General features: G+C 39.9%; 10 protein-coding genes across 10 annotated transcripts; 6 read left to right on the top strand and 4 right to left on the bottom strand.

Moving 5' to 3' along the window:
* Nucleotides 1-237: 237 nt before the first annotated feature.
* Nucleotides 238-1,311, top strand: CCE1 (cruciform cutting endonuclease; the record flags this gene model as incomplete). The annotated part of the gene is made up of 1 exon (XM_022820820.1): nucleotides 238-1,311. The coding sequence occupies one exon, from the start codon at nucleotides 238-240 to the stop codon at nucleotides 1,309-1,311; it is 1,074 nt and encodes a 357-aa protein (XP_022677244.1).
* Nucleotides 1,312-1,369: 58 nt separating this feature from the next.
* KLMA_60159 (uncharacterized protein) lies at nucleotides 1,370-2,047 on the bottom strand (the record flags this gene model as incomplete). The annotated part of the gene is made up of 1 exon (XM_022820819.1): nucleotides 1,370-2,047. One exon carries the CDS (start codon nucleotides 2,045-2,047, stop codon nucleotides 1,370-1,372), a length of 678 nt encoding a protein of 225 aa, XP_022677243.1.
* Nucleotides 2,048-2,374: 327 nt separating this feature from the next.
* SEC11 (signal peptidase complex catalytic subunit SEC11) lies at nucleotides 2,375-2,884 on the top strand (the record flags this gene model as incomplete). Its single annotated transcript, XM_022820817.1, has 1 exon — nucleotides 2,375-2,884. The coding sequence occupies one exon, from the start codon at nucleotides 2,375-2,377 to the stop codon at nucleotides 2,882-2,884; it is 510 nt and encodes a 169-aa protein (XP_022677242.1).
* Nucleotides 2,885-2,966: 82 nt separating this feature from the next.
* Nucleotides 2,967-4,679, bottom strand: PRP40 (snoRNA-splicing protein PRP40; the record flags this gene model as incomplete). The annotated part of the gene is made up of 1 exon (XM_022820816.1): nucleotides 2,967-4,679. The coding sequence occupies one exon, from the start codon at nucleotides 4,677-4,679 to the stop codon at nucleotides 2,967-2,969; it is 1,713 nt and encodes a 570-aa protein (XP_022677241.1).
* Nucleotides 4,680-5,496: 817 nt separating this feature from the next.
* ARC19 (Arc19p) lies at nucleotides 5,497-5,796 on the top strand (the record flags this gene model as incomplete). Its single annotated transcript, XM_022820815.1, has 1 exon — nucleotides 5,497-5,796. The coding sequence occupies one exon, from the start codon at nucleotides 5,497-5,499 to the stop codon at nucleotides 5,794-5,796; it is 300 nt and encodes a 99-aa protein (XP_022677240.1).
* A 928-nt stretch (nucleotides 5,797-6,724) lies between these two features.
* Nucleotides 6,725-10,246, top strand: DAL81 (Dal81p; the record flags this gene model as incomplete). Its single annotated transcript, XM_022820814.1, has 1 exon — nucleotides 6,725-10,246. One exon carries the CDS (start codon nucleotides 6,725-6,727, stop codon nucleotides 10,244-10,246), a length of 3,522 nt encoding a protein of 1,173 aa, XP_022677239.1.
* A 137-nt stretch (nucleotides 10,247-10,383) lies between these two features.
* Nucleotides 10,384-11,073, bottom strand: INA22 (Ina22p; the record flags this gene model as incomplete). The annotated part of the gene is made up of 1 exon (XM_022820813.1): nucleotides 10,384-11,073. The coding sequence occupies one exon, from the start codon at nucleotides 11,071-11,073 to the stop codon at nucleotides 10,384-10,386; it is 690 nt and encodes a 229-aa protein (XP_022677238.1).
* Nucleotides 11,074-11,606: 533 nt separating this feature from the next.
* Nucleotides 11,607-16,673, top strand: URB1 (Urb1p; the record flags this gene model as incomplete). Its single annotated transcript, XM_022820812.1, has 1 exon — nucleotides 11,607-16,673. One exon carries the CDS (start codon nucleotides 11,607-11,609, stop codon nucleotides 16,671-16,673), a length of 5,067 nt encoding a protein of 1,688 aa, XP_022677237.1.
* A 112-nt stretch (nucleotides 16,674-16,785) lies between these two features.
* On the bottom strand, nucleotides 16,786-19,350 carry PUT3 (Put3p; the record flags this gene model as incomplete). Its single annotated transcript, XM_022820811.1, has 1 exon — nucleotides 16,786-19,350. The coding sequence occupies one exon, from the start codon at nucleotides 19,348-19,350 to the stop codon at nucleotides 16,786-16,788; it is 2,565 nt and encodes an 854-aa protein (XP_022677236.1).
* A 1,102-nt stretch (nucleotides 19,351-20,452) lies between these two features.
* On the top strand, nucleotides 20,453-20,977 carry ATP7 (F1F0 ATP synthase subunit d; the record flags this gene model as incomplete). Its single annotated transcript, XM_022820810.1, has 1 exon — nucleotides 20,453-20,977. One exon carries the CDS (start codon nucleotides 20,453-20,455, stop codon nucleotides 20,975-20,977), a length of 525 nt encoding a protein of 174 aa, XP_022677235.1.
* Between the last annotated feature and the right edge of the window lie 31 nt (nucleotides 20,978-21,008).

The raw sequence follows: 21,008 nt of genomic DNA, 5'->3' as shown, positions 1-21,008 counted from the left end.
GCGCAAGAAGCAAGAGGCGAGTGGAACTATGGCAGATGGCTGACGTCTCGTACTTGCCATGTGGTGTTTTGTTTTGTTTTTCTACTTTCGCTCTTTTTTTCTTTCCGTTGGAGTCCTGCTGTGTTTTAAAGGAAAGCTCATCGCGTTAAGAGAGAGATAGTTTGAAACATTGTTAGTGAAGTTCAGTATAACAAATGGCAGAGTTTGAAGGGAGGCATTGAGTGACATTGGGTAGGGATGAATAAGTCTAAATTGGCATTGCTAAACAAGTATTTTGATGCAATCAAAAGTAGCGAGCTGAAAAGCCTGGGGCTGATGCTGGGCTCGGCCAAAACCGGCACAAAGAAAGAACTAAGAACTGCATTAAACGAACAGATGGGCAATTTGAACACGCTGTGGCGGTTACGAGAGTCACCAACAGGACTTAGAGTGATGGGAATCGACTTGGGAATATCCAATTTTGCATTCACAACGTTCCACTGGGGAAAAGGCATGAAAAGACCGGTATTGAAAGATATGTACAAGGTGCAATTGGCAGGCGATTTCGTTCATTTAAACGAGGGCGAAATATCACCACCACTGCGACCTGAGGTAATGGCGATGCTTGGAATGAATCTAGCGAACTGGCTTGTCAAATTTGATTCGAATGCGTATCTTATTGAACGTCAACGGTCGAGAAGCGCGTCTTCTTCTAGTATCTTGGAAAATATTCTAAAAGTTATGATTCTCGAGTACGTATTGTATTCCAACCTACAGAACAAGATCATACGAGAGTCATTGCCGGTGCATTTGTTCCCGTCTCTACCAAAACGGATGGTAGACTTTACATGTTCAGGACTTCCAATTGAACAGCTGCTAGCCGGGACTAAGAGTGGATCAAATCAAAAGTCCAAGGCCTTAGGGTCGAACCTGTTATCCAAAAAACTGCGAATTGCTCTATGTAGATCATTGGTATTCGACCAAATATCAGGGAAGCAAAGACGGTTTTTCATGTTTGATTTGGATCCACAATTCATGGAAAGGTGTTTGGCTTATCCTGGTGATAAAACGGCTATAAACTTCTATGAGATTTCGAAAGGGACCAGTATCGACATGGATTTTAAGCAAAGAAACAAAAATGACGATCTCTGCGATTCACTGCTCCACGGGCTAGTGTGGATGCGCTGGCTCAGCAATTATGATACCCTGTTAGCCTTTGCCAGCAAGCATCCAATCCCCGATACTGATTCTCAGAACCAGTTTAAACAGTTGATCGAAGATTTCAACGAGTCCCATAACAAGTTCTTATTAACAGTCATTACACACATATAAAATTTAAAAAGAAGAAGAAAAACGTGAAAGCCATGCTAACCACCAACCAGCACGAAATTCAATCATACAATGTTTTCAAGAAGTCATCAATTGGCAATCCACCGTTGGCGAGAGGAATCGTCTTGCGGATAGTCCCCTTAGGGTGTTCGAGAATTTTAACAATGACTTCCGCAACATCGTCACGGTCGATGGCATAGTGTTCATCCTTCTTGGTCTCCAACAAGTCCAACGTACATAGCTTACCAGTAGCCTTCCCTAAAACCAACATTCCAGGTTGCAAGATGGTGTAGTCAAGATCGGTTCCCCTAACATAATGATCCGCTGCCTTTTTAGCAATATAGTAGTTACGTAGAGCGGTACCGTACCAAAAAGAGCGGTTTTCTGCATTGATAGCAGAAACAACGACTAATCTAGAAACACCAGATTGTGTACATGCATCTGCAACCTTGCAACACCCGTCCAAATCAACTGTAAATATTCTTTCAATGCCCTTGCCTCCAGCTCCAGCACAGAACACACTGGCATCAACTTTCAACTCCTTGAATTTTTCACTGAGCTTTTCCACAGTAACATCTTCAATACTAGTTAAGGTAGCCTCAATGCCAACATCGTTCTTGAAATAATTCAATTGTTCTTCAGTCCGAACAAACGCAATAGGCCCATACTTGATCTTTTTCAATTTGTCACACACAAGTCTACCGACTTTACCATTAGCACCAATAACAGCAACTCTCATCTTTCTTGATTGAATTATTTGCACTACTCTAGAATTATGGATAATTGATATCTATTGACAAACTATCACTTACCCAAACATTCTGCTCTCCCTTTTCTAAACTTGTAAAGGGTAGTTGTCTAAATTTGCTGACAACTCCATGCCTTTATTTTAATTTTTATATGGAGAGACTCCAAGAGAAAAAAGATCACCAACTTGGTCTATAAGTTAAGTTAGAAATAAAGAACGTATTTGAGAACGAATAAGGTGGACTAGACAGTGTTTTGGCCTGTCATAGCCTATATATCATCAATCAGATAGAACTGAAGAAAGGATTTAGATAGAGCGATGAATTTGAGACTAGAATTGACCCGATTGTTATCGTTGGCATATGTGCTTTCGAGTTCATTTATGTTTTGGATGGGTTTATCATTGTTTACTGATTGCCATTCACCCATTGTGGTTGTTCTTTCAGGATCTATGGAGCCAGCTTTCCAGAGAGGTGATATACTGTTCCTATGGAATAAGAATAAGGTGAATAATGTGGGAGATGTTGTGGTGTATGAGGTTTCTGGTAAGTCTATTCCAATTGTCCACCGTGTGATAAAACAACACCAAGATGAATCTAGTGGAGAACAGCTGTTATTGACTAAGGGTGACAATAACCATGGGGATGATGTTCCTTTGTACACGCGTGGGAAGTACTATCTAAATAAGAAGAAGGATGTTGTTGGCACTGTAAAGGGCTATTTACCTCAACTAGGCTACGTGACGATATGGATTTCGGAGAACAAAATTGCCAAGTTCGCGCTTCTAGGTGTGCTAATGCTTTCATCGTTGATTAGTAACGAGAGCTAGAAGTGGTGCATGTCTAAAAAAATTGTTTCTTTACATTACGTATGCGTAGCACGCTTATGCACTATATATATATAGTATTAACTCAATAATCGAGATCTGTGATAGATTTTGGAGCTTCCAAATGCCTTTTCCTAGAGGTGATCCCTTTGTTGGCGAGATTCTCGAATATTAGTTTCCCTAGGTCTGGGGACAAAACTTGATACGATGGGTCATCCTTTATTTGGTTTAGGACATCGTCCCAGGAAGATGTAGGGCCGAGTGTCAGGTCCTTGGTTGAGAAAATATTTATGAGCTTGTCTTCAAATATTTTGGCCTCTCGAGTAGCTAGTTGGGGTTCTAATTCTCTACGCCGTGCTTCTTGCTTCTTCCTGTAGTGGGATTCTTTCAATCTGTTTATCAAACTTGTGATGTCCTCTGAGCTGAGATCATTGAGGTGAACGCTTTGCTTTAGTGCAGTGGATATATCTTCCATGCTGCTAGTTTCCAAATCTAGGTTATTCGAAATCAAGACTTGGTTAGCCACGGAGCTTTTAGCTCTCATGACCAATTCGGATTCTTCCACCTTGTCTAGGAATAAGTCCAACGCCGAGGACCCGTTACGCCCAAGCATTGCTGTAAATCTGGGGTCATCTTTTACAAGTGGATATACATCCTTCCATGTGGTGTTGTATTTGATAGGTGGGGATAGTTCGTTAAGTAGTTCTTTGAACGCATCTCTAGCCTTCCTGTCTGATCTATAATTCAGGCGGCGGTGTTCTTCTATGCGTGCTTTTAAGTCTGTCATCTTTTCTTCCACAAATGTTGTGTACTTTTGGAATACATCGCCCTTGGTCAACGATTTGAAATTCTTATTGGAGTCGAATCTTGGGGATCCCCACAAATATTTTGTAGCAAATTTGCTCCAGGGTACATTGACAGGCTCGATATCATCCGAAATGCTAACGAAATACTGCGTCAATTCCTTCAATGCTTCGTTCCTCACCTTGTTATTTTGTTCCTGATGCTCCTGCTGCAGCTGAGCAATGTATCTCAAAAAGGTACGTCTTTTTTGCTTCTCCGCGACAACAGAGTGCTTGTAGATCGGTTCGTTCATGATTTGTCTTTTTATTGTGGGCCAGCGTGAATAATAATGAATCGTCGGTAGTTTTGATAACATTTCCACAAAAGCTTGCTCGAATCTCTCCAAGTGTTTATGTTCGTTGATCAATTCCGATTCCGATCTATTAGATAGAAATTTATCAAACATAGCTTGTTTCCAGAGCGGGTCATCGTCTACCATCCAGTACCTGGCGTCTTTGCTCCCGATCTCGCTAATGATCCTGTCGAAGGACCATGTAGAATCTACCTGATAATCAGCTAGCATTTGGAGAAAAGCCTTTTCCGCTTCTTCCTTCGAGCTGGCTTTTCGCGCTACTAAAAGCTTTGAGTTATTGCTGTACTTGCCATCACCATCGTCCAAAGTCCCGGTAAACTCGTGGCTCGCAACCTCGCCGCTATCTTGTGTGTCTTTTTGTTCCTGTTCCTGCTGCTGCTGCTGCTGCTGCTGCTGCTGCTGCTTCTGTTCCTCTTCTGCCACAACTTCGTCCTTGATTGGAGCCTCCCAAGTCGTTTCCCCAGTAGAGGGCTTATAGTAGTATACTTTCCCATCCTCAGTCAAGGCTGATTTCCACCCATGGCTCAACAATCGCTTCTCAAACGCAGTGAACAACTCTTCGGGCTTTTCCCATGTAGTCTGTCCCTCATCGTTGTAATAATAAACCCGTCCCTGAGGGTCCTTTGCTTCTTTCCAACCCATCTAGAAAGAAGTACTCATATACTACACACACACACCTGTAATCCCGTACAGCTCCTGGCCACCTTCCCCTGTAAACTTATCTACAATTCTGCACCAATGTTCTTTTCATACCGCATTCATCCATCACATCACCATCATCATCTCTTTGAATTAGCGATGCTTCAAGTATCCAACATTACCCTACCTTTAAAATAATACCCATCGCGTTCCTAAAAGGCCAAAAAACGGCCCCCAAAACACCCCATTGGATCTGCCACATCTCCCCAAGTGTCCTAATTCCACCTCTAGCGTATCCACAGCCAATAACTGGCTCCAATGGCCCACTATTTGCCCCGTTTCACGCCCATTTCGGCTTTCCTCTTGCCAGAAATCCTATATTCTACTTACTTTAGCATAGCTCTAGCTCTGATTTTGACCCTATTTGAAAAACCTTGGAAAACCTATAAAACATGTAAAACAGGAAGGAAACTGGTGCTATAGAGAGACACAGCCTGGGACCAGCCTGCAAATTACCAAGTACTGGAGTGATTACTACTACTAAGGAAACGTGTGGAATCGTGAGCAAACGTTCAAACACATAGAAAAAAAGAAAATAAAAGCAATGTCTCAGTCTTTACGTCCATACCTAACGGCAGTGCGCTACTCATTGCAAGCCGCATTGAATCTATCGAACTTCTCATCACAGGAGGTTGAGAGACACAACAGACCAGAGGTTGAGGTGAAAAACACCAGCGCGGAATTGCTATTGCAACCAATGCACATTGCCCGTAATGAGCACGAACAAGTACTCATTGAGCCTAGTGTGAACTCTGTACGTATGAGCATTAAGGTCAAGCAGGCGGACGAAATCGAGCAGATCTTGGTGCACAAGTTCACGAACTTTTTGGAACAGAGAGCTGAGAGTTTCTACGTGTTGAGACGTGTGCCTGTGCCAGGGTACAGCATCTCGTTTTTGATTACGAACAAGCATACCGAGACCATGATTACCGAGAAGCTGATCGAGTTTATCATTGAGTTCATGGAGGAAGTGGACAAGGAGATTTCCGAGATGAAGTTATTCTTGAACGCGAGAGCCAGATTTGCAGCCGAGGCTTACCTAGAACAGTTCGTCTATTGAGTAGGGTAGGGGAGGTCCTTACGTGTGTGTATATATATATATGTGTGTGTATATACATACATTATGCTAAAAATAATGGTCACATGATACAATTCCGTTACCCGGATCCCATTTTCCATTGGTCTTCTTGATCGAGTCACGTGCACACGTGCATAGTGATAAATATATATTCTCCTAGCGCTTCATTCCCCTCGGCGCTTAGCGGTTAAATTAATTAAATTAGAGCGAGAGCGCACTATATAAAAGAGAGAGAGTATATATATATCTATATGTACTACTATGTGTATCATAAGGGATGTTTTATTTTAAGAAAAGAGGATACCCATAGTTTTGGGCACGGCAGTAAGCTGGTTCCCGAGGTAAGAGGCGTTCTGGGGAGTTTTCGGATGTAGCAGCTCGGAACAGGAATCTGAATCTGAATCTGAACCTAAACCTGAACCTGAACGTTTTGTCATGAAGTGGCGGAAATATCCGTCGTATAAGAAAGGAACCACGTGATACGTATAATGGGAGAGTTTTTTTTTGCTCTGTTTTGGGGTTACCCGGGCGGCGTCACCAAAGAAAACACACATTTTTTAGAAATTTTTGGTACACACACACACAGATCGATAAATATAATAATGAAAGAGATGAGAAAAGATAAACATTAAAAATGGTATAAAGAAATGGAGTGCGAAGAGGTTTTGTAAGGAGAATATTGTGAGTTTTTCCAGATAGGTGAATTAGTGCTACTACTTACTTGGTATACCTGAACATCATAGAGTAGCAGTATTGTTCTGTTGTTGGATATACGTGATTTGTGTGTGTGTTTCAGCGATATTTCAGTGAGTGGTTTAGTGGAAAGTTGATAATCAATCTCCTGGTTCCGAAGTGAAGAACAATACTGTGCGAGAGTTTTTGGTCTTTGTGAAGAAATTTTTCAGTAGGGATGAGTGGGCACGAATCCAGTAATGATAGCAACTCTCTGTGGAATACGGATGGGAATGAAGTTGGCAATTCCGAACATGCCGCTAGGGCTATAAACGAAGGTGCAGATGAGGAGAGAAAGAATGCTGGGAGCTCGGCGTCTGCATCGGTTTCTCCGATGACGAAAGCGAATAGTAACAGCAGTCATACCAGTGCGAATAATGACGGAATCGATAAGAATATCAGTAACAATGGGAATAGTAATGGCGGTAGCAATTCTGATGGTGCCAAGGTAGATGGAGAGAATACCGACGTGAGTAAGAATAACGATAATAACGAAAGTGATAATAACAATAATAATAGTCATAATAATAATAATAATAACAACAACAACAACAACAGTAGTAATAATAGTAATAACGGCAGTGGTAGTACGAATGTCGAAGTATCGGGTGGAGCCGCCGCTGGGAATAGTAATAGTAATGTGGAGAAGGATAGCAATCATAATAACGATAACCATAGCATGTTGAACTTCCATGACGATTACGCTGGCATCCTGAATAATTTAACTAACGGCAATAATAGAGGGAACATGCAGCCGCAGTCTCAGTCTCAGTCTCGACAAAACAATGATGGTGCTAATACAGATAAAAACAGCTCCGGTATGGATAAAGGGACGTTGGATATGTTGTTACAACATTACCAAGAATTGTTGAACAAATCTAATAGCGCAGCTAATTCTCCACAGTTCGCTCCGTCTGTTGGACCATCGAACACGACGCCGTCCCCAAACATCTCCGCAAGGCCACAAGCTGCAGAAAAGCCCTGTGATCACTGTAGGAGGAGGCAGAATAAGTGTATAATGACGCCAGGCGCCCAAAACTGTGTACCTTGCGATACAAAGGGTATCAAGTGCACATTTTCTGAAATTCCCAGCGGAAAAACTGCAGCGGATGTATTACAGAAACAGATGAGCAAACGTGATAGAGTTGACGAGAATATTAATGTTCACGAATTGCTAAAACGGACCAAATTCGGGAACGTTAATTACAACAACAACAATGATGTTAGTCATAATGTTCCAAACGTTAAAACTAACGACATGCCTTCTGATAGCTCGCAAAACCTCCCGATGCAATTCTACAATGACGCTATTCAAAGTTGGCTCAAGTCCCAATCATCATCTTCTGAACAACAACAACCAGCATACCCATATCCTAGAAATATCTCAGAATTTAACGACAGTGCTAACAACGGCAATAACACTAATAACTCGTCTCAAAAAGTCTCGCCTTCTTCTGTATACGACTTCAATCAGTTCTCATATGGACAAACGCCTAATTTCCCTGTGAATTCTAATGATCAAAATTTCCAAAGCCAGATTAACTATGCCCAACCAGCTATACAATATCCAAGATCTTCTTACTTTGTTGGTCCCACATCCATTTTTGATATAAATTTGATAAACCATATGAAACTGGATAAAATAGAACAGGTTCAGTTATCAAAGAATTTAGCCTTGAGAAAAGTGTCACCAACAGCACAGTTCATTTTAAGAGATGATTTTAACCAAGAGCTATATCTGAAACAAGAACACGATATTGACTTGGTGGAGAAATTGGTTCATCCACACGGAAAGATTTTGGTGGAGATTTTCTTCAAACTAATACATCCATACTTCCCTATCTTGCATGAACGTGTGTTTTTGGAGAAATATTCTAGGTCATACCGTGAATTAACAGCTCCTATCCTTGCATCGATATATTCCCTTGCGTTACAGTGGTGGGACTTCCATCCTCAACTTATCGGTTTCCCTAAACCTGATGTAGTGAAGCAATTGAACGATATCGCGTTGAAAACTTTCTATGAAGTGTTTGAGAGACCCAAACTAAGTATAGTCCAGGCTGGTTTGCTTATCCTACACTGCCGTAGTGAGTGTCCAAATAACTGGGTTTTGTGCTCCGAAATTGTTGCACTGTCGGAAGAGTTGGGCCTTGGTGTTGATTGTCAGGATTGGAGGTTGCCTCGTTGGGAACGTGGCTTAAGAAGAAGACTAGCATGGGCAGTATGGTGTGTAGATAAATGGTGTGCATTACTAGAATCAAGACACTCTCATCTAATTCTTGGCAGAAATTGGATGGTGAAGCTTTTAACTGAAGAGGACTTCCCTGATAAATCTCCAATAATCAGCAGCAGTCAAAGAAATAAACCAGCATCCAAAAGGCCACTAAGCCCCATCGGAAACTCTTCTATCCTTGATATTTCACCAACTGATGAGGACTTCAATAACGGTAAGCTATTGTTTAGACAGATGGTTTCATTAAGCATTATTTTGGGAGAAATTATGGATACATTTTATACTATTGGAGCAATGAAAACTACAACTAAAATAGAACATGTTTTGAAACTTGCTAAACCGCTCCAATTGAAGTTGAGAGAATGGTACCACTCTCTACCACATAGACTTTCTATGAACAACTATGCACCAGGTAATTATAATAGCAATGCCACTTTAACCTTAGCTTACTTCGCGGCAGAAATCACATTGCATAGAAAGATCATATCTACCTTATCACCAGAATCCCCTGAAGAACTAATCCCTGTCTGTAGAACAGCAGCCAAAACAAGATTGATTGCCGCAATTGAATTCATACGTGACTTGAAAACTGAGCACATAAATTCTTTTTGGTATACCTGTTCAACCGGAAATTTAGCGCTAATAGGTACTTTTTCAGCACTATTATACGTGACAGCACCTACCAAGGATGAAGCTTTGATCTTTAGGGATTGTTTGCGTAACTACGTCTGGATCCTAAGAATGTCTTCTAAGAGCTTTGAAAGAGCTGGAAATGCGTTGGACAGAATTCATATGTTGCTAACTCAAATTCCGGGTTTGTTAACAGATGAACCAGTGACTCAGCCATTTGTTCCTCCAAAGTCACAGTCTCCATATAATCCATCGTCAAGTTACAACGCGCCACCGCCTCCTCCATCAAATCCTCAACCACCTCAACAAAACCAACAAGGTCACTCACAACAGCAGTTCTTCGGTTCAGGCCAGAGTCCATATTACAGCTCTCCTCAAGCCAACTTTGAAATGTTGAATAATTCGAACTTCAAACAATTGAAAAATCTACCACCTGAAGTTTTACAATCATTGTCCAATATACAGTCAAATATGCCTAGTATCCCTTCCGCTTCCTTTAGTGAGTTGAACGAATTTCTAGAGATGCGCTCAAAGACTCCAAAGCTACCAGTGTCTAACCAAACTTCGAATTCTCTTCCACCTGAACCACTTTCTCAGGACAAATCACCACACAGGATAGGTCCTCTGGCTGTGAATGAGAAAACAAAGTTGAGCAAAAATCCAATAACCCCATCAAGTGCAACTGGAACAACTAACTCAAACACTAGCCCTGCTAAATTTGACAAGCAGAACTCGCCAGAAAATGAGATCAATACCCAGATTGCCGGGCCTACCGACTTTAAGACATATATGGATGACAAGAAGATTAATTCTGTACGGGAAGAAAGTCACCAGTGAAGCAATACTTTTATACAACCCAACGTTCACTTCTATTTTTTTTTTTGCCGTTATTCCTCGGTGTAAATACACATACATATATACATGCCGATATACTTTAGAGGTTTATTCATAGGTAAAAAAAAATTCTAATACATTTACAAAAATCTCTTAACTTCAGTATCTTGTGCTGCTGCTGTAGAGTAATCACCGGCGTTCTCGACGATGACGTGCTTTTCGGTGGAAGGTTTAAATTCCAAGCTCTTTTTCTCTCTCTTGTTTTCATACTCTAACCATTCCTTGTCAACAATAATATCATCTGAGCCTTCCTTCATAGATCCCGCATCCAGCTTCTTAGGAGCAACGGATACTTGGTCGATGGGCTGGTCGACCTCCTTCATTATATCCTTAAAAATGCTCTCGAAAGACTCTTCCTCAAGCTTCGAGTTCATGCTGTTTATTACCTTCTCACGATTCAGTTTTTCCTTTTCTGCCTGTTCACGAATTAATTTCGCCTCCTCATCTATGCTAACAGAATTACCCTTTTCATGACGAGCAAACAACTTGTTCACTAACTCGAGCTCTTTCTCTGCATTGTAATTAAAATCGCCTTTCTTAGATCTCTCTATTAATTCCTCCAAAATACCAATCTTCATTTCGTATCTTCTAACCATATCTGCATGCTTCTGTTGTTGAGCGGTGACGCTAGTCAATACTGAGCCAAATATTAGTAGCAGGATCATCGGCTTCAATGCTTTATTGTCAAACCTTGATTTCTTTGCACCTTGCTGAGCTGCTACAGCATAACCTCTCCTTGACGTCCTTAAAACCTGTTGTAAGGCAAACATTTTTTTTGATCTGTGACCCTAATTCCCACCAGAATACGCCTCGATTGGTCTCTCACAGACTCCCTGTCAGCTACTACAATTCAAACTCCGAACATGCTTTGACCTAGGAAATGTCGATTCTTATATTTCTTTAATATCAAAGATATCGATTGGCAACTATTTCATGTAAAGAAAGACAAACACAGAGACAATTTCATTTAGTCGTATAAACAAGGACTTTAAAGCAGCTGGGAACCAACCGACGAACCACCGAATCAATCTCAAGCGTTCTATAAGAACTAAAACGATTTGACCTGGTCAAATATTGATGAATGCAAAGAAATGCTCTATCACGTGATCATTTTATTTCTTTTCTGGAAGATTTAACCTTGAAAAAAAAAAAATAGCCGAACAAGCTCATCGCATCGCACCAGAGTTCAATCAAAAACAAGTTTACTTCAGCAACTGAAGGGTTATATACGGTGTGCTTTAGCTTTCATAGAGGACCAATAGCTACATTTCGAATCGGTATCGCTTCAAACACCAATCCTGAAATGACTGGCGAAGATGTTTCTACTATAGAAACCAGAAAGCGTAAATGGAAGCAGAATCTTCCAAATGTCAGTAATGTCAACAGTGGACTGTTCGATGATCTTCAGATTCTTATCAATAGCATAGATCTTTTGAATGAGGGTGTTTCCAATGATTACCGTCCTGTGGCTGATTTTTTCAGGAAAGGTCTTGCGGTGCAATGTACTCAAGGATGGTCGTACTATGCTCAAGTGAATGAGCATACTAAGTTTGCGGAAACCACTGTGAAGTTGACGAAGCTGATTGCTATTTTAAACTCAGATGCGAGTGTTTTGCCATACGGGTCCGTTATTATCCGGGATATTCTCAATAACTACTGCAAAGTTCTTTATAGAGGTATTAACAATTTAAGGCCATCAATCACCAATGCAGTGTTCCGTTTAATGACAGAAATAGTGCAGTTCAACAAAGGTCAATTTGTTGATGAGTTTTTGCAATACTTTGATCTAACGCTATTGAGTTTATTGAAGGTTTTGAACCCCAGAAAGGTCGATAACGTTGAAGCGGAGGCTACGAAGAAATCTGCACATATTTCTATGAGAACATGCTTCATAAAGTTTTGGATCGCTTTGATCAAGAATGCACCATCCGTCTTGCGAAAGGATATAATGACTGATAACCAGAAGATTATGACGGCATGGATGAGAAATCTTGTGAAAATGGACTCTTCAGAATTGATTGAAGAGTCTTTGCATTTACTTATCGATCATGTTTTGAAGGAAACAAGCTTTAAAAAGATGACGAAATGTAAGATCTTGAACGAGTTTGTTGCTAGTAGACTCCATGAGCTATATTACTCTCCAAATAAGAATATTGTATCCTTAGTGGATGAGTTCTTCCAAATATATGGTGGAGATTTGGAACTCGGTGTGGTGTTTATTGACAAATCTTCCTGGTTTGAAGAGACACAAGGGCTTAAACCTGGTGTATTGGTGGAAATACACCAAAAGTCATTTAAATTGCATAATAAGTTGTTATATACAGCTTTAACGTTCTTTAAGCCCTGGGAAGATGATACCCAATGTAATACGGTGATAAAAATACTAGCTACTGTTCCAGAACTGGTTGCTCCATATTCAACTTATATTAGTTCCATGGGCTCACATTATCCAAAAATGACAGCATATTGGTTTGGTATGACATTATTCTTAGGAAGGTTGATCAACCTACCAATTCCCGAATATGTCGAATCGATCGAGTCCGACAATCTTCCTTCAAACTCTATTGTCATTGAATCAATTATACCTGCCAGTATCACAAAGGCCGCTCTAACCAAATGTCTCCAGCACGAGAGTAATTTAATAAAGCAGATGGGCTGTCAACTATTGGTATTTTCTTTGAAGAAACTTGATAGTGTCGTTGATTTGTACCATAGAAAGGGTTGGGAATCCTCGAAAGCTATGCTTTTGAACACATTTTTTTCATACATGCCAGATCTACCTGTCTTAACAAATGTCTTAAACACACTCTACACGACTGCTCCAAATAACAAAATCTTGGCTCTCTCATTGACTCTCATTTTCAGGTTATATAGCAAGATCTTCCCCAACTTCTTCAATATCAGTTTACCATCTTCAAACTTCTACGTCGATATTATGAAAGGTGACAAATTCTCTGGTATTGATTTGGTCATGCTCGATAACTTCATGAAATTCCAAGAGCTAAATAGCTCCCAAATTAAATGGTGGCACGCATCGAATAAAGAGCACTCCTTGTTTTCATCACTCTTAAGACTTGCTTCGTCGAAAAATGCATCATCAATTGTGGCTAGTAAGATCTCACAATTATTGCATAACTTACTACAATTCAGCATTATCTTTACAATGGATAATCTAACAAGTTCACCTTTATCTGCACTAATTAATAGTTTGTTGGTTTTAGGAAACTCTGAGGAGAAGCCAACAACCGCTGTTGAATATGAAGCAGTGTGGAAACTTTTGGATGAATCTATTGCTCGTTGTCAAAAGACTCCATACAAGTATGTCGACATGGCAAAGGAATATGAGAACATATCGCCATTTTTGGCTGCCCTAGCAGAACAATGGAAGTTTGTTAAGGTTGACAACCTCGAAACATCAGCTGTTGCTAAATGGTTGGTTGTTTTCTTCAGAAATATGATAGTGTTGGGAACATCTAAAAACGGTGCTAAACTATTATTATCAAAGCTTGATAATATCCCTGTCAATCTACTGGATATCTACCTATCATTTGAAGATAGTACCTTAAAGGAAACCTTAAAGACAGACTACTTAATCGTGCAAAATGAAACCACTTCATTCTATGATCATCTTCTTTTACAGTCATCTGCAAAACTCGCTACTGTTACCAGAGTGCCTGTTAATCCATTCGATGTATCTGCTATAGTTTTCAGACTCAATGAGATTCAATCGAACTCCTCTTTGACTACTCAGACACGGAATATTATTGATAATTTATTGTCAAAGATTGGGAATTATGCCCTTGGAGATTTGCAATATGCTGAACGACTCGTTACGAAACAATATTTCTCCAAAATTATCACCGAATTACCATCTATTTCCAATGGAAAACATTTCGAAGTATTTTGCTATGTTCTAAATGGTATTCAACAAATCTTCAGCCAACTTGGAATTCAATACAATGAATTTAAAGATTATGCTTTTGATCTTTTCCAAACTATTGTCAATGAAGATAAGGGAAGCCATAGAACTATGGCATTACAAATTCTATCACAAATAGTATCTAAAAATGCTGTGATTAAATGTTTGAAAAGTTTAGATGATTATTCTGATATTATCTGCACATTGTTACTCCAAAGATGTTTGGATGACAAAATACATGTCCAGAACCAGCTATTTGTTGATATCTTGGAATCTGCTGATATCAATTGTCAACAAAAATTGCAAAATATCCTGGTTAATAACCTAGTTGATGATATGGATGTTTCTAGACTGGTACAATCTTCATTGGATAAGGAGCCCTTTTTCATTCAATCCTGTATGCATATTCCACAATTGGCCATCGAGTTATCTAAACATTATGAAGATATCAAGAGCCCAATCTCTAAACTTATCATTGCAACCCATTTGAATAAGGAGAATGACGAGCATCATATTTTGGAAGCCCTGAAATATGCAACTGATAAGTTATACGTATCTTCAGGGCATGATTTATTCACTATTTTAACACTTTTATCAAAGCATCACTCTTTCGTAAGTGAAAATGAGGTTGGCCGTGCTATAGATTTTGTTATTGCACATGGAGAAATCAAGTACACTTCTGAAGCGGCATCGTTTGTTTTGGCTGTTAACACTTTCAGTAAACTGGAAGTTAAGACTTGGTTGAACAAATTGTTTTTATACATTACCAAATATTTCGCTGAAAAAACAGCATTATCAGAAGACTTTTTGAATCTCTTGGTGGTAGTTAAGGATTTCATGAAGTCTAACAACTCGGTGTGGAAGGATGTTAAATACTCTATTTTGAACGCTCAGCTTGAGGTTATATTGTCAGGAAATTGGATAGAGAAGAATGAAGTTCTAGAATATGTCACGATATTATTACTCTGTGCAAATAAGAAGTTCGTTAACGCTAATTCGTTGTTCCAAGTGCTTCTAAACAATAATTCTTTGGCACTTTCCAACAACGCACAATCCAACTATACCAAATTTTTAACAAGTTCTGCGCTTTATCAATTATATTTCATGGACGTTGCGCAGAACTCTTCCACAACTCTTCAGAAGAAACTTTTGGAATTATATCACGGTTATACTAACACATCTGATATAATGTTGCTCACTATGCTTGAATCTATCGAATCAACGATAGGCCAATCGTGGACCAACAATGTCATCAGCTGGGAATTCGTTGACACTCTACAAGAAGCGGAATTAGATTTAATTGGACCAATAAACTTAATAACAAGTGAAAAAGAAGGTTTGATTGTTACAATCAGTAAGGATAAAATAATCGACACTCTAAATAATTTCCCATCACATCGTCCTGCGTTGAATCTAATTGCTAAAGATACTGTTGAGGTAAAATGGAATAAATTGCAAAACTTCTTCTTCTCAGAATCAACTTCTCCAGGTGTTAATGTATCGCATGTGTATGACCCAATGTTCATTCTATTATGTGCAATGAACAACGAGGAACTTGTCAGAAAGGTTTCTGAAGAGGACGCAACTAAAACTATTTTCAATGTGAAAAGGTTCATTGATACCGGTCTATTGCAATTAGCAATTGCCTCTTTAGGGTTAGATGCAACTACAGTGTTTGTCTCAAAGTCGATATTGGAAGGTATTCTATATTCCATTAAAGAAGCAAACCAATTCAAAGATAGGCGTGCTTTTGAAGTTTTAGTTACAAGAATTTTGTACACATTGGAAAAGCAAAAAGACGTTACAGTTCCCACCATTATTTGGATTGCCCTTTCACGCCTTTGTGATATATTGATCCAACCTTCATCAGACTTATATGAAAAAGCTTATCGCTGGGTGTTAATGTCACCAATGATAAAAGACAATGATATCCCGCTACTTCAGACAGTATTTTTCAGAGATAATGACACGTTCACGGATTCCGAGAATTATTACAAGTACTTATCCTGGTTACTTCAAACAATCTCTCTTGGTTTAAAAACACCTTCTGACGTTAAACTTCTAAAAATGTGCAACTGTTTTGAATGGCTAATGAATCTAGAAAACTCTTCATATCTACACATTCGTTTGAAGACACTAATTCAAGAAATCTTTTATAATATCCAGCAGATTGACAACGGGGAAGGCCTCTTAATTTCTGGTTATGCTTCTATAGCTTTCAGTGAATGTGAAAGAGTATCTCTTTCCAAGAACTACGAAGAGAGTAAGAAACAGTGGTTGAAAAACACGAAGAACAATAGAAACTACAGAAACATGTTAGTTGAAGAACAACAGCTATTAAACAACTTGGAACTTTCCACACGTAGAGTAATAATTGCAAAATCAGACAAAAGACTCTCTGAATGGATGAATCACGACGAGTTGAATGTCGCTAAGAGAATATGCAGGTAGCTCTGTTCGTTAATCATGTAATATATGAACTTAATGTTCTATTAGAAGAAGTTGTATATTAAGAATATAGTATTTATAATACATTGAAAGTAGTCAAAGAAAAATAAAGTTTCTATAGAAAATCTTCAGCTTTAAAGTCACCTAAGTTCGTCTCTGTTTGGGCAGGATGTATCGAATCCATCGTGCTACCTAGCCACATTGCTTGGTCGCTGATTTCCTTCCATAGCTTATCGTCAGATTTGCCAACATTTTCTAAGATATCAAGAAGTTTTTGAATATCAGAATTCTCATCGAAGTTTAACGAATCCAAACGAGTTGCATTGGTTTCAACAGCGTGGATATTTGATTGACTTTCGTTCGACTGGGACTGAGATATCGAATTATTTGCACCACCAGCTGATGAGAATCCAGTTGATACGTGAGACACTATCTTAACATTTCTGTCATCGTGAACGTCATACTGGAAGTTAGGTTTCAATTTATCAGTGTGTTTCAGTATTAGTTCGGACATATGACCATGAAAATCCAAGGTTGACATTAGTTTTAGAAGTTGGGCACGTCTCAAACCAGCTGGGTTATTACCTAGGTTTCTCATCTTGGTGAAAATCTTCAGTGCATGGTCGAGATGTTGGTAGGTTTGGTCATGAATTCCGAAGGCTGCATTAAATAGTATTAACGTGCAAGCAGAAGTGAAAATATATTCCCTATCCATGTAACCAAATAATGCTACCATATTTTGATCCATTAAAGCCCATAAAGACCTTATTGTATTAATAGATGCTTGCAAAGAGCAATTTAATAAGGAGGAAATAGTACGTGAATAATTCCTGAGATCAATATACGCGTTATTGATTTCAAATTGTTTGAGTTGAATTGAAGCAAAATGGAAAAGTAGCGGCCTAATTGCCAAGTTCATACCTTGGAAATACTCTGTGAAAACATTTGTACAAAGACGGCTTATCTTTAGATCTTTTTGCGTGAAATCAACTTGCAAAAAATCGGAGAGGTTTGTCCTCCATTCCAATAACTGGGTCACGATATCTTTTAGCACTGGGAGAATATTTGAATCTGGCTGTTTTTGGTACATCTTATTTAGAATCTGAGCATTTATTTGGGTGATTCTAACACAGTTTGTGATGTACTCTGCCTCGGGGAAGACGTAGCTTTCACAATCTGGAGGAGGATTTGACATATCAAAGTCATCTGGAAGCTCTGTAGTGATAGTATTATCTGTGAATGACAGTGGAAGGCCAGCTTTACTACTTAGCATTCGTTCAAACATATAAACAGTCCACCATATTCTTCTTCTATGTTCCAGTTCGAAACGGGTTAACGAATCCCTTTGTGCGTCTACATGCCAACCCAGAATTAAACAAGCTCTTAGCGCTTGTCCAAAATAGAAGTATGAAGCAACGGTGCAATCGGCCACTTGTAAATAGAAAGCGTATAATAACATGACTTCAATGCCTCCTTCCTTCGTAACGTTTTCTACTCTTCCGCTAGAAAACAAACAGCTAAATATCTCTGATGCTTGTTCGAAAAATCCCGAACCAGGTAATCTAGGTGTCTCTTTGGATGACAATTTATTCCCATTGATGTGATTTGCAGTGCCAAGATACATTTCTCCTGTGGCAAAGATCAATAACACTTTACAAAACCAGATGGTTTGCAAAGTATGGTCTTCGAAACTATTGATACCATCGTATGTCTGTTTCAAATTGTGTTTCACGACACCCTCGTTAAAGAAATAGAAGCATCCGTCGTTGTACGTAATAAAAGTGTCGATGAGCAGCATCGCGTATGAATAAGTGGGCAGCGTGAAGTTCACACTGATATCGTTGTTACCGTCGTTTTTCGCAAGCACGATCTTGTAGGCATTGCCCTCTTCTTTGAGAACTTCGTCCACCGGCTCATTCGATATGTAATTGGCCGTGTCGTTAGCTGGTTGCGCATGAAGCATAGAAGAGTGACGGCCATGCTCACCAGAAGAGGGCGAATCGCCCTTTTTGGCCTGTTTCTGTTTCTTCTTCAAGGAATCTGGAATGAGAGACAGGATCTCCATCCCGAACAGCGTCATCGAGGAAGAACCAACAAAGTACTCCTGTCCTGTTCTTGATTCCACGAGCCGGCCTCTTCTTTCCGCGAAATTCGGCACTATCTCATCCTCGTTATCTTGCACGCTGTTCTTCTGGAAAATCACATCTTTATCATGACGTTGCGCCACGGGCAATGTCCGCATATCCTGATTCGGTTGAAACCCGGAACTATCGCTGCTGGTACTGCTGCTCTTCTTTGTCTGCAAAGACGCCAGTCTCAATTGTTTCTTGAGCAGCTCCAGAGCCTGCAGTCGCGTATTCCGTTCGCTCAGCGACGCCTGTAGCTTCACATTCTCCTTTTTCATCGTCGTAAGGTCGTGCTGTAGCCTTTGCAAATAGCTCATAGAAACAATTAGCTTCTTATTCGGCTCAACGTATTCGCACGCAACACCAGCATTCAAGCACTTCGAGCACGGCTCGCCCCCAGGACACTTGATATGTCGCCTCCTACACCGTGTACACGCCAGCGACGATCTCTTGCTCTTTTTCTTGGCAGGCAACTCCTCTATTATCTCATCATTCTCATTCTCATCCCAAACTTCCGCATCTTCTGATCTGTTCCTCGACAATTCAACGCTCATATCCTATCTGGGGCTCCGTTTGTATCGCCTATTACCATCACAATCCCTCAAACAGCCCTCTAGACTCCTGTGTCCAACTGAATTTACACTTTCTAACAAGTCCTATTTTAGCCGCTATTATCGATCAAATCAATAAACACTGAAAAATCACCTCTAGAACGCCCACTCAAGTTCCATCACACTCGAAATCCGTCCACCAACTATCTAATCCAACGATTAGAGACGTTAACTATACCGATCGACCCTTTCTTGCGTTTCTATCGCTTTACAAAACATACCTTTATCTGTTTGGTTTAGTCATTTGTTTGCGTTTATTTATGAAGAGAGGAAGCGAAGCTTTTTGAGATATGATAGAGGAAGAAAAATCAAAAAAAAAAAAAAATAGGACTATAAAAATATTACACAGTTAGAAGGAAGAGCAGAGGAAGAGCAGAGCAGATAGAGAAAGGTAAGGCGAAAGAGGGCGATCATTTTACTCCGGAATGGTGGTAACTAGCAGGCAATTGGGGGTCGGTGTGTGACCACTTTTTTTTGCTTGTTTTCCTGCCTTGCTCTGGGGGCGGGCGGAAACCGCACCGTTCGCGCGCTGCGCTAAGGAACGGTAAAGGTAACGGTGCTTGTCTTTTCTTGTCCTTTCTTTTCTACTGTGTGTGGTGTGTGGGTGCAGAAATCATATTCTCTCTTTGAGCACGTGACATGGCTACCACGTCTCCGGGTAACAATGTGTCCAGATTCAATTTTCCGTTACCCGGCCCGTTCCGGCCTTCCTGCGATTTGATTGGTCTGCGTGCTTTACATACGGGTAACCCAGAAACAAAACAAAAAAAAAAAAAAAAAAAAATCTCTCTCTCTCTCTTTGGCCCAGTGCCGGATTATTACTATATTATATTTTTTTAAAGCTTCTTCATTGAACTTTCCTATTACTTAAACCATTTTAAAATTATTAGAGATTGGAAAGTTGCATTATTGATTGGTGTATGAGTCTCTTGTTTGTCTTGTGTCTCTTGTTTGTCTTGTGTCTCTTGTTTCACCCTTTTTTGTATTAGTCCTTTTATACTCCTGTTTGTCCGTAATCGCCGCCACTTAGCATACACGTATCATAATGTCTCTAGCCAAATCTGCTGCCAACAAAATAGACTGGAGTAAGGTCATTTCCTCTTTGAAGTTGACCGGTAAGACTGCCACCCAATTGTCTTCTTTCAAGAAGAGAAACGATGAAGCTCGTAGACAATTGTTGGAATTGCAAAGTCAACCAACTACTGTTGACTTTTCCCACTACAGATCTGTTTTGAAGAACACCGAAGTTGTTGACAAGATTGAACAATTCTACAAGTCGTACAAGCCAGTTTCAGTTGACGTTTCCAAGCAACTGTCCACTATTGAGGCTTTCGAATCGCAAGCTATTGAGAATGCAGTTGAGACCGAGAAGTTGGTTGCACAAGAATTGAAGGACTTGAAGGAGACTTTGAGCAACATCGAGTCTGCTAGACCATTCGAGCAATTGACTGTTGACGAGTTGGCCAAGGCCAGACCAGAGATTGATGCCAAGGTTGAGGAGATGGTTAAGAAGGGTAGATGGGATGTTCCAGGTTACAAGGAGAAGTTCGGTGATTTGACTGTTATGTAAGCAGCAAACAACAACAACAAAAAAAATTCTC

This window comes from Kluyveromyces marxianus, chromosome 6 (genome assembly GCF_001417885.1).
Source record: "Kluyveromyces marxianus DMKU3-1042 DNA, complete genome, chromosome 6".
Classification (NCBI taxonomy): domain Eukaryota; kingdom Fungi; phylum Ascomycota; class Saccharomycetes; order Saccharomycetales; family Saccharomycetaceae; genus Kluyveromyces; species Kluyveromyces marxianus.
The sequence above is the reverse complement of the archived record's forward strand: the minus strand, read 5'-3'. Positions and strand labels throughout refer to the sequence as shown.